Raw genomic sequence first — 12,413 nt, forward strand, 5'->3', positions numbered from 1 at the left:
CATTATGTTTAAATAAAGGCTTTAACTCTCAAGTAACCATTTATGGGAAAAATAACAGATATATATCGTATACCATTATTCCTCCTACAAATACCGGGATATGATATTTTGCCCATATCGCCCAGCCCTAGTTTAAATAGGCTTAACGTTGACACTTACCACTACGTGTTTTTTTTTTCAGGTTGCAGCTGGAATTTGTGTATGTTGCATTGTTCAGCATGCATCGCATTATAAAGCTATTCTTTTTGCAATCTTGTAGTGAACACAGACACTGAGCTTGAGGCTGCGGGTGATCTGATCTGATAAACTTGCACATCTTCAGCCGTCATTCATTTCGATACAGGTGTACGCTCTTACCAACAGCAAGAGAAGCGTCTCTATAGCAAACTTTAACCTTCTTTTTCATGTCCTTCGTATTTTTTATATTAAATAAGGCCTTGAGATGAAGAACCATATGAGTCCATATTTTCAAATTTTGAGTAACACAATTTTTCCATTTGGGTTGTGAATATTATATGTTTTTATTTTACTTGAAGATCGACAACAAAAGCTTCTCAATTCTAAGGAGATAGCATTTTTCAGTGTCATTATTAAAATAAAAAAGTTATTGTGATTTATATTTCTCAAATGTTCTCCCTGCGTTCATGTGGGGGTTTCCTCTGGGTGGTTTGGCTTCTCCCACAGTTCAAAGACATGTTATCCAGTTCAATTGAGTAAGCTATAATTGTCCGTAGTGTATTTGTGTGAATGAGAGTGTATGAGTGTTTCCCAGTGATGGGTTGCATCCGCTGCGTAAAACATGTGCTGGATAAATTGCTGGTTCATTTCGCTGTGGCAACCCCGGATTATTAAAGGGACTAAGCCGAAAAGAAAATGAATCAATGAATGAACAGTATATGTCCAGTTAGTGTGGAATAACAGTATAACTCCAATTCATCCTATTACTTTAAACCATTAAAGATCTGATCCTTTATTTTAGTTTTAGTTTTAATACAGTAACAGAAACTTCTGGTTAACATTTAAGCATTTTTTTCAAGTTTATTATTATTAGTTAAAACAAAATACAGTATGAACAATGTGCAATACATAGACCTTCTTACAGTACATGCAATAGCAATCAATTATTAACAATAAACAACAAATACAACAATAAGTACATAAAATGCAGACCCACATCATAGCTAATATTGTTGTTTATTTAGAAATATATATATATATATATATATATATATATATATATATATATATATATATATATATATATATATATGTATATATATATATATATATATATATATATACACACACACAGCGCACCTGTGTATATACTACTTAACTCTTCTCGCGCTCCACCATCTCACGATATAAATAAATATATAAACAAGCACTGATTGCTGTAGTTTACACAGGACTTGCAGGAAATATGCATTGATACAGCTTTATTATATATGGCACTGTAGGTTGTATATTATCATAGATTGACTGTTTTTGTGCTGTTTAGCACTCCGTATATGTTCTTCAGCTTGCCTCTTTTGGTGGGTTTTTCCCTGGTTTTTGGTCTCCTTTTTGATTCAAATATGGTTTACCAGCATCCTTTAAAGCCTTCTTTACTTTGTCCTTTTATTTGTTCATGTCTTTTTTGCTGACGATTTGCTTTTTAATATATGTTTTTGTATACAAAGTTCATGCATACAATAATGTCACATGGTCATCTTATTTTTTTTATTTTTGGACTTATATGGTTGTTTGTCACATGCACTCAAATATAACTGGTACTATACACCAGGGGTTCTCAAACTTTTCAGCCACCGACCCCTAATATAACAACACCAGAGACTCGCGACCCCATCTATGCTCAGAGGTGGTTATAAGCATACAAATATTGCACCCTATTGGTGTGTGTGCACCATTGTAACTATATAACCAAGCCTATTGACGACACAAAAAAGTGCAACAGTCTGTTTTTAGTCATTATTCATTTGTTTAATCTAATATTAATCTCACTTAATGGGAATGGTGAGCACAATGTTAATAGCACAAGACTATTCTTGGTTTAATTTTGGTGACTTGGAACTTGAAGATCGTCCTCCTTGTTCAGACGGGGCTTTTATTTTTAATGTATGCGAGTGCCATAAAGTTGTCAAAGTTTATCATTGTACCGTGAAATCAATCTGCTGCAACTAACGTTATTGCCGTGATGTTAATCTAGCATAATAACCCCAGGGGTCGCAATCAATGGAAAAAAATTTATAAATAAATTGAAAGGCTGATGACTTTATTTGCATGTATTTTTATGTAACTTTTAAATATTAAGTATATTTTATGGGCGAGGCAGTGGCGCAGTAGGTAGTGCTGTCGCCTCACAGCAAGAAGGTCGCTGGTTCGAACCTCGACTCAGTTGGCGTTTCTGTGTGGAGTTTGCATGTTCTCCCTGCCTTCGCGTGGGTTTCCTCCGGGTGCTCCGGTTTCCCCCACAGTCCAAAGACATGCGCACAGGTGGATTGGGTAGGCTAATTGTCCATAGTGTATGAGTGTGTATGAGTGTGTGTGTGTAAATGTGTGTGTGTGGATGTTTCCCAGAGATGGGTTGCGGCTGGAAGGGCATCCGCTGTGTAAAAAACTTGCTGGTTGAGTTGGCGGTTCATTCCGCTGTGGTGACCCCGAATTAATAAAGGGACTAAGCCGACAAGAAAATTAATAAAGGAATGAATGAGTATATTTTATAAGTTAAATGTATTTTTATATTCTGCAGGTTATGGGATAAAATATGATAGTTCTAATAGTTTATTAAAATATATGAGAAGTTTTAGAAATCACCAGGCCCCCCCACAACAACAAAGTTAATGAATGATAAGTTAGAAAACATGATTTAATTCCAGAAAATAAAATATGTAGATGTGCATAATTATGTTTACTCTGATAGATCATTTAATGCATGCTGCTAGAAAAATACAATTATGGGGGAAAATTAAGGTTTATTTGATGAATAAAATAAAAACAAGTTTATTTTATAAACCAAACGGATTTCTCTGGCAGCAAAATTTGACAACTTCTGTTATTTAACTAAATCTGATGGGACAAATTGATTTTGTTTTAATTCAGATGATATTAGTCAAAATGACAAAATATAAATATGAACAAAATTGCAATGTTGCACAATTACATAAAATACTACATTACTCATTTTAGGCAGTGTTAGAATTATGCATACATGTGCACAATAACATTTGGGATAGTTTTTTTGGTCTGTTTTGGCCATTTTTATTGATTTGATTCTACAGAAAGGCCAGGGTGTGGGTTTTTGATTTTTACTTGTGTACTTTGGTACTTCTCCAGCTTTAACTTTTGCACATCTGTTTGATGTTTCTAGGTCTTTTCAACTGTGGGATCTGTCAGGAATGCTAATTCATGCAATGTTAATCAAATAAATATAAATTAAATTTAAATGATTAACTTCTAAGAAAAATAGATCGGTTCTTATTCCTTTATCCACTGGAGACTAGGTTTGTTTTTTTATTTATGCTGTTTTTTTAAATCATCTGAATGATTTTACTTTCAACCCTATGCTTAATCGGTGACCATATTGGTGCAATCAAATCCTCAAAGCACCTTCAGATGTACAGTAGCATCAGATTTTTTGAAGGGTTCCTAAACACCAAGAACAAATAATTCAATAAAACAGCCATAAAGGAAATTGTGGGTACTTTTCAGGCATTTTCTATTCATTTTCCTTAAACTGCAATGACACACATCAAATATATCATTCACAGTAAATTGAGTCCATTATTAATATAAACTAATGCAGCATATTTTGTCTTTGGGAACATTTGATTCTGTTACTAATTGTTGATTAACTTAATGTTAGACTTTAACCACTAACAGAGTTGACATTTTCTACCATTATTCGCTTTAGCACAAGATGCTGACCTGAAACCAGATACCACATGGCATGTCTAAAGTGGATTTTTTGTATTTTTATCATCATAGATTTTTAAAGTATATCAAAATAACAGAGTTGACATAATTAATGTGTGTCCTAAACATTTTGTACAAATTAATGAGAGAAGAATAATGACATGCCTCAATGCTTTCCAGAGTTTCTCGGCAAAGAAAGTATGAATGTATATATTAACCTGTATGTATTAAACACACCTGTCTAATGAACTGTCTGGGTGTAACATATGCTTTACTATTCTAAATTCCTAAATGTTTTAAACTTAAATGGATGTTTTTCCCAAAAAAAAATTTCCCCCATTGTTTACACAACTTTGACCGAGTTAAAGTTTCTTTCTTCTGTTGAACACAAAAGAGTGCTGTAATCATTGAATGTCAGTATATTTTCCTACTATGAATGTCAATGGTTACAGGGTTTCAACTTTCTTCAAAATATCTTTTTTTGATATAAAGAATAAAGAAATTTTATACCGGTTTTGAACAAGTAAAGGAGAATTATATCTAAGTTCATTGGGCTTTACACATGTGTTTTTCAGCCATCGAAAAGCTTCTGGTGAAAGACTAACGTTCAGTTTTTTTAAGTGTAAATGTAGTCAGTTAGTAGTGAATATAGCCAGTTAAATAGACCTAAGCATTCATTTAGCTGTTCAAGCGGGAAACAAAATAAAAGGCCGTTTGATAACAAGCACCATTAGGTTGATCACGATCAAGCAAACAAAAAAAAAAAATACACTGTGGTAAAATAAATATTTGTATATTATAAATACATAGCATGGAATCATGTTATTCAATGAAGTACTTCTTACCTGGTGTAAGGGTGCTTTCACACCTACACTTTTGATTCGGAACGTGTCTCGTTTGCCCAGTTAGCGCGGTTCGTTTAGCATATGTGAACAGGCCAATCACGCTCTGTTCCGCGCCAAAGTAATCGCTCCGAGATCGCTTGAATGAGGTGATCTCGGCTCGATTGAAACGAACCCTGGAGCGGTTCGATTGCAGTGAGAAAGCGATCCGATCCGAGCGCGGTTATATCACAGTGTTTTATGGATATGTAATAGGCATACGGCTATATGTAGAGAGAATTCTGAGTATGGAGGGAAGTTTCGCGAGTCTCCGGATGCCCGCAAACGAGTGATGATCTCCCGGTAATCTCGCGTCTCCCTCCCGTTCCTCAAATAGGCATCGTCGCGCACCCTTCTCACCCCTCCCCACCACATCTCTCCTCAGACACATCGCGCGCGGACCTTGTCAATCACCACCAAACCACCACCTCTCCTGACAGCTGAGCGGGACGCTGCAAAATAAACCCTGACACTGATCAATGTGAGGAGAGTTTACTCGCACGTGACTAGTTTTAGCTCTTTTGGTCCGATTAGAAACTTTGCAGTGTGAAAGCCAACCGCTCCAAGAGCAAAGAGCAACAATGTAACATTTGTAATCTCTGTTTCGGAACAACTGAATCGATTCACAGGTGTGAAAGCACCCTAAGACTCATTCAGGTAGTAATGGGTGAATGATTCGTTTATTTTGAATGAATCTTTTGTATGACTCAAGAACGATAAGTCTTTTCAGGGAGCGATTTGTTCATTTGCGCACACATTTGTACAGGTGGAGTTGATCATTTTGCGATTCTTCTATCAGGTTTGAGTCGTTGGTTTAATTTGATTTGATGCGTTAATTTCTTGAGAACTCGATTTGAGTTGAAGGGATAGTTTACAGTTTAACCCAAAGAATGACCAGTCTGGTAGATGAAGAAGAGCCGGAGTCAGAGATTAAATAGAACTCACACACTTAAAGTATAATCTGTTTCTTATCCAAGGCTGAGTGTACTCTCAGCCGTCTTTATCAAAAATGGTTAAAAACTGGTTAAATAATTCCTTACTAATAATTCCTTAAGTCTATCTTGAATAAAAAGTAGAATCACTTTAAAAGAATTAACCGTAAAAATAGCAAAATCACTTTAGACATTTTAGATAGTAATAACTACTAGAAATAACAATAGAAACAGTTGATTCCAGTCCTCAGCCCTCAGTTCCACTCAAGGTCTCCGTGACCTCTGACCTAGTTTGGTGGCTTCTGAAAATAGTTATAAAGAGACAGGCAAATGCACTGAACATTCTTATATTAAGCAATGTTTTAACTTATTCGTTAATTAAAATCAATTCAAAGTTAAATAATCAAATAATTACATTTAATAAAAATAATTAGAAACAAGATAATGAAAAGGGTAAACATTGGTCCATGATGAGACGGATTGGAAAGCAGAAATCCGAATCCTTCAGAGTCCTTTGTTCATCATGTGAAACACAAAAGCCAGTCATATGCATTGAGAGCCAGAAAAAGATTTGATCCGTTCTTTTCTCGAGTCCTTGGGTTTGAGTCATCTCTCTTTACATGCTGTCACGTGTTGAACGAATGACTTAAAAACCAGAAGAAAGGTGAAATAATCATGGCTCTTTTTGGCTCAGACCGTGTGTTTTGGTTAAGCTTATTGACCTTATTCTAAAATGCGGAAGTGCGCCTGTTTTCGCGATTGTCTTAGAACTTCCGATTCAGTCGCCTATGGGAGAAATGACTAGGAATAATAAACGGCAGAAAATGGCCAAACTACTTGCTCAACAAACAAATGTTTGCATGACTACACAGACCAAGTAGCATATTATAATAAGAAAATATTAAATTGCAACATCAAGCAGCGTAACGAGCAGTTGTTATTGTCAAAAAATGAATGGAAGTGAATGTGACCGGAAGTCGCGAGACAAAAAGATTCAAATGGCAGCGCCCACTCGACAGCTGAGAATAAGGTGAATATTGGACTTAAACAAACCACTCAAATTTGAAGACTGGTTAGAGGAGGTGAGCTGACATAATCGTAGACAAAAGACCAAGTAAACAATAAATTATTATTTTCTCTTTTTTTATAGAAATCTAGTTATGACTTGTTTGTAGTGTGATCAACGTTTTGCTAGTTGTAGATGTAAGATTTAATTCTTAAAATTTTAATAATATTTTGGCAAACTTAATGACTCGTGGGTGGGTGGGGGAATTCATTCGTCTTAATGAAAGGTCCAAGTCAGTTAATGATCCAAACTTCTTATCACTACAATCTGGCAGTGTAGACCATTGATTTTGAACAAACCAGATCTGAAATGTGGTGAGTTCATAATGGCATAACAGTTCTCAGGAAGCACCTGAGCGGGCTTATTCAAAATTAAGAGCCTACATTTATAAGGTCTATTATTTCACCATTGTACTGACATGTCTGTCTAGCAGTGCAGAACAACTGCACAATGAAATTTAAATCAGTTTAAAGGCATTTGTTGCTTTGTGATACATTTTAAAACCAAGTCCCTGTGTTCTCTGTTTCAGGGGGAAATGCTGTGTTACTCTTCTGAATGAGACGGAAGCCCTCAAATCCTATTTAGACAGAGAGGTGAGTGCCACAGCACTATGGCGAGGTGTTTGTGCGCATGTGCAAATGATTTGTTTGCGTGAATTTGCTTTTCATTCTCTGCATCTCTGTTTACTGGATGCCTGCAATAGGGAAATGCTGATCTGACGTGTGTCTGTGTATATGTGTGTGTGAGAGAGCGTGTGTATGAAAGCTAGTTTTGAGTCCCGATCCAAATGAATAATTCAGTGTGTTGACCCAGTATGTTCCTCCTCATATTTAGTAATGAGGAGACTGGAGACTCTACAACGAGTCAAGCCAGTCCTCTAATATCTCAAACACTGGCCTTCACCGCTTCATTTGTTCGTTTGTTTGTATTAAAGGGCAGAATCATACTTTACATCAGTTTGCATATGCATAAGCTTGGTTAATGCATTGTGAGCGTTGTGTATTTGGTACGCTCTTGCCTTTTGAGGCAGTGATGCACAAAATCAAGCTTTGCATTAGTTTTTTTTTATGATGTACAGTGAAGATCAAAATCCGAGAACATTCTACACTTTCCTATATTAAGGCCACTGCTTTCCTAAGAGATCTAAAAGAGCAATTTGAGCATATATATTACGATAAGAAGTTAAATAAGACTTAAACATGGTATTTGGGAAGAAAAAAAAAACACTTACCAGGTTAGAGAAAATGGATTCCTCTTAGTTTTTTAGTGTTTGGGCTATTTACACGACAATGTTTTCAGGCAAAAACTGTAAACTTTTTATCCATTTTGCTTGTTTATTTATTCAACAGCAGCATTTTGGGAATGAAAATGCACAAATCTGAAAACAGGTTACAGTTGTTGTTTTTTTTTTCTTTTTTTTTTACAGGGCGGGAGTTTTTAAATGTTTCCATTGCTATGTCTGTGTAAACACAATTAAAAACAATGACTACATTTACCCTGGACATCAGTAATCTAATTGTTTTCTTTAATCTGAGTAAGACAATAATATAATTAAGGTGTTTACATGAGTTGCTTTTTGAATGTTCCTTTCATGGTTTACATGTAATAGTATACACTACCGGAAAAAAAGTCTTGTCGTCGATCTCAGTTGTGAGGGCAACATTGATTCATTGTTGATATTTTGGAAAAGTGGCAGAAGGTAGATTTTTCAGATGAATCATCTGTTGAACTGCATCCCAATCATCACAAACACTGCAGAAGACCTGTTTGAACCCACTTGGATCCAAGATTCTCATAGAAATCAGTCAAGTTTGGTGAAAGATAAATCATGGTTTGGGGTTACATTCAGTATGGGGATGTGCAAGAGATCTGCAGAGTGGATGGCAACATTAACAGCCTGAGGTATCAAGATATTTTATTCATACTTCAGCCTCCACATCAAAGTTCCTAAAAGCAAAGAAGGTCAAGGTGCTACAGGATTGGTCAGCCCAGTCACCAGAGATGAACATTATTGAGCCTGTGTGGGGTAAGATGAGGAGGAATCTAAATGAATCTAAAAGAATCTTGATGCACTCTGACAGTCCTGCAGGAATGCTTTCTTTGCCATTCCAGATGACTTTATTAATAAGTTATTTGAGTCATTGCAGAGATGTATGAATGCAGTCCTCCAAGCTCATGGAAGTCATACACAATATTACTTATTTTTACACTCCACCATGACTTTATATTGTATACTGTACACTATTTCTGTTAAGTGACAAGACTTTTGTCTAAGCGCAGTCAGACCTTACTGTCCTAATTAAATCATTAAAAGTCAAGGCATGATCATGTTTTATTTTGGTAAAATAAGCATAATCTAGAGTCCTTTGCCTTTCATATAAGCCACATCTGATACCAAATGATCAACTAAAAGTGAAGTTATTATTTGTTGTTCCTAAGACTTGGATAGGTGACAAGACTTTTGTCAGTATATAGTTCCATTAACATCATTACATCACCATTTGGCACTTTTTTTTGGCACTGTTTGTGTTCGTCATTGCATCATATATGATTTTGGGTATTTCGTTTTTAATTTTGCAACAAGTTCAACTGGTCTCAAGTCTCAAACTGACAACAATGGATACAAATTCTCAAGCAACAGCCACCTCTGCAGTCAGATGCTATTGGGTTTTGTTCACAAATTTTTCGTTCATGTCCCCCCGACAAACTTGAAGATACTGGATGAGAGCATAGTCATCGTTTCCCACTTGCACCAAAGATGTGATTTAGTGCAAGCGGGAATAGAGCCATTCTCATTTGTTTGTCGGCAAACTGCTTTGTTTGCATCCTGTCGTAAAATGTTGAAAAGTACTAGTGCTTTTTCATTTTTGGATTTATCATTGTCGTGTGAACCTAGCCTTAATCGGGCAACAAGTAGCAGTTTTCTTAATTTTCTGATACACCCTATTTAACCAGCAGCCTGACTTTCTAGTTTTCACAGACTTTACTAAATAGGGAGTTGTACTAAAGTGTCTGAAACCATCCGAGCAACAGCAAGAAAAGTTTGTTTTCTAGATTTGTGGTTTCTAGAATGTTGTGATGCCATTTAGGTCCCCTACAAATGCTGGTCAAAAGACAAATTTACAAAAATGCTGCATAATCCAGGAAACATCAGTGGGGAATTGATTTAACACTGCAGCTGAAATTGATCACCAGTTCAGCTCTGAAAATATGGAGGTGAAATATCATGGTTTTGTTTGGGAGTTTGGCCTCTTATAGTAGAGTGAATGCAAATGTTCAGAAGCTGCTTCAGCAATATGCAGGTCCTTCCATGGGAATCCTTTAGTAACTAAATAATTATGACCAAGAAAGTCATCATAGTCATGAACTGTTCAAAAGACACAGCAGAGAAAGACTAGCAAGTCCTTTGAGACAGTAGTGATGTTCGTAAGGTACTATCAACATCAGGCGTAGTAAAACTAACGAGATGTCATAATGCTCAATATATTTTGAAGCGTTTGATGCAACCTCCACAGTTCAATATCCAGATGGCAAACACGGATTTTTAGCTTTGCATTTAAATAAAAAAATGTATTTCCCAATTCCTTTACTTACTGTGAATATGCTTGTCAGAATGTATGTCAATGTGCAGTGTTCAATCAGTGAGCACTAAATTAGGGACGCTTTCACATGAAAATGAAAGTGACATGAGCAGAAGACCAGAAGCCCACACTGTACGTTGCTATTTCTGTTTAAAGTAGATCCATTCATAGTCAAATTTTTAAGCCTTTGCTTTTTAAATATTGAACCTTAAAGCAGGAAGAGAACTCTTTGAGAAGAGCCCTCAATGACAAGCAAATTAAGTTTGCTCGTCCATGGTAAAACTCAATTATGGCCAATAATTATGAAAATGTACCTGACTTGATGAGTATTTAGTTGGCTATACCTTCGAATGCGAACTTTGGAGAACGTCTAATGTCCTTGAGACACTAGCTGTCCAATGGGGCGATGTCCATGAGACACTAGCAAAGACATTAGCAACGTTCGATTTGGCGATGTCTCTAAGACACTAACGACGTCCTGTGAGAGATCTTTTCCACAAATGATCTAATTTAGATCTTTAATGTATGTTTTGGGTCTCAGACTTACTCAAGGTGTTCTTTTTGGCTTTTCAGGATGCCTTTTTCTACTCGCTGGTGTACGACCCACAGCAAAAGACTCTGCTGGCTGATAAGGGAGAGATCAGAGTGGGAAACAAGTACCAGGCTGACATCACTGACCTCCTCAAAGAGGGTAAGATGTCTCTTCATCTTATTGAGATGGACAAGGTCAAAGCATTGAGCTCTTCATATGAGACCACATATTTATCATCGTCTGTATTCATATTAATGCAGCATAAAAAAAATGAAGCAGTGCAACCACTTTCAACACTAATAATAATGTTTCTTGAGCAGCAAGAAACTTCTTCTTAAGGATCTCATTGGAACTGTAGACAGAAAATCCCACGTTTGATTTCATAGGACTAAATTACATTTTTAAATCTGTGCAAATGCAAAAGCTATTTTAATTCTAGTAATATTAATGCTCATATAAATACAGCCTTATTGAGCACAATATTTCGTTTGTAAAAACTTAATCATTCCCAGTATATTTTATAGCAAACATGGGAATTCTAAAATTTTAAAAGGCTTTATAAAGCTCATATAAGTAACATATGTCAAAATATGTACTAGGACTGTTCAATTAATGGAAATTGAGTCACAATTGCAAATTGAAAAGCTGAGCTCAGTTAATTGCAAGAGGCTGCAATATAGAATATATATGTATATGTGTAAACATGGTCCGTTTCCACTGACTGGTAAGGTACGGGTCACGTTTATCAGGCTTACGTTTCCACTACCAAGGGTACCCTTTTGGTGGGCGTGGTGTACGACAGAAAGTTTCAGTCAACGTCATTGTCACTTGAATAAATGTCTACGGTAAAGCTGTACAAGTCGTTTACATATAATATAAGAAGCACTCCTCACAAAACAGATGCTTTATACATATAAGTACTTGTGTATAAATGTTTATTACTCACCTTTCTATGAACATGATTTGATTATAACTGTAGAGCAATGACGGTGCGAAATAGCCTTCAGTAACATCTGCAGTTCTACAAAATAAATAAATAATTGCAACATATATGAACACATACCGACCCTTACAGTCTCCGATATGTTACAAACTACAAAAGAACTACACACAACATACATTTAGTCCTTATTTGAGTTCAAAAACAAAACGCAGCCATCTCCGATCACACTTTGAGTTTTCCTTAGCATTTGCTGTTCATGTAACTGCTTGACTTTACAGAGGCAAACTAATAAACATGCTAGACTTTCTGCTATGGTGTTGGGAGGCATCGTAGACATGGTATCGGTTTTCATGAACTGCCACATTACATGAGAAGAAATGATTAAATCTTATTTTATGACGTTCATTTGTCGTTTAGGACTTCCTACGACACCCTATGTCAAGTCAATCATGCTGAAATCGTGTGATCTGACCGGGGCTTTATAACTAGCCAACTGCATGACCACACTTTCATTCTGCCCAATCAGAATTGTGCAACTGAACTACGCCCACAATAAAAAATAA

At 36.1% G+C, this 12,413-nt stretch overlaps 1 protein-coding gene across 4 annotated transcripts in view; it reads left to right on the forward strand.

Annotated features, from left to right (window-relative positions):
* Positions 1–12,413, forward strand: part of mta1 (metastasis associated 1) — a 107,848-nt gene that overhangs the window by 63,033 nt on the left and 32,402 nt on the right. For all 4 annotated transcript variants that reach the window (XM_087290832.1, XM_087290833.1, XM_087290831.1 and 1 more), the window contains exons 5-6: positions 7,324–7,387; positions 10,949–11,066. In XM_087290832.1, the coding sequence (XP_087146958.1) occupies positions 7,324–7,387; positions 10,949–11,066 (182 nt within the window). The remainder of the gene's footprint in view (positions 1–7,323; positions 7,388–10,948; positions 11,067–12,413) is intronic.

This window comes from Danio rerio, chromosome 17, assembly GCF_052040795.2.
Source record: "Danio rerio strain M-AB ecotype USA chromosome 17, GRCz13ab, whole genome shotgun sequence".
Classification (NCBI taxonomy): domain Eukaryota; kingdom Metazoa; phylum Chordata; class Actinopteri; order Cypriniformes; family Danionidae; genus Danio; species Danio rerio.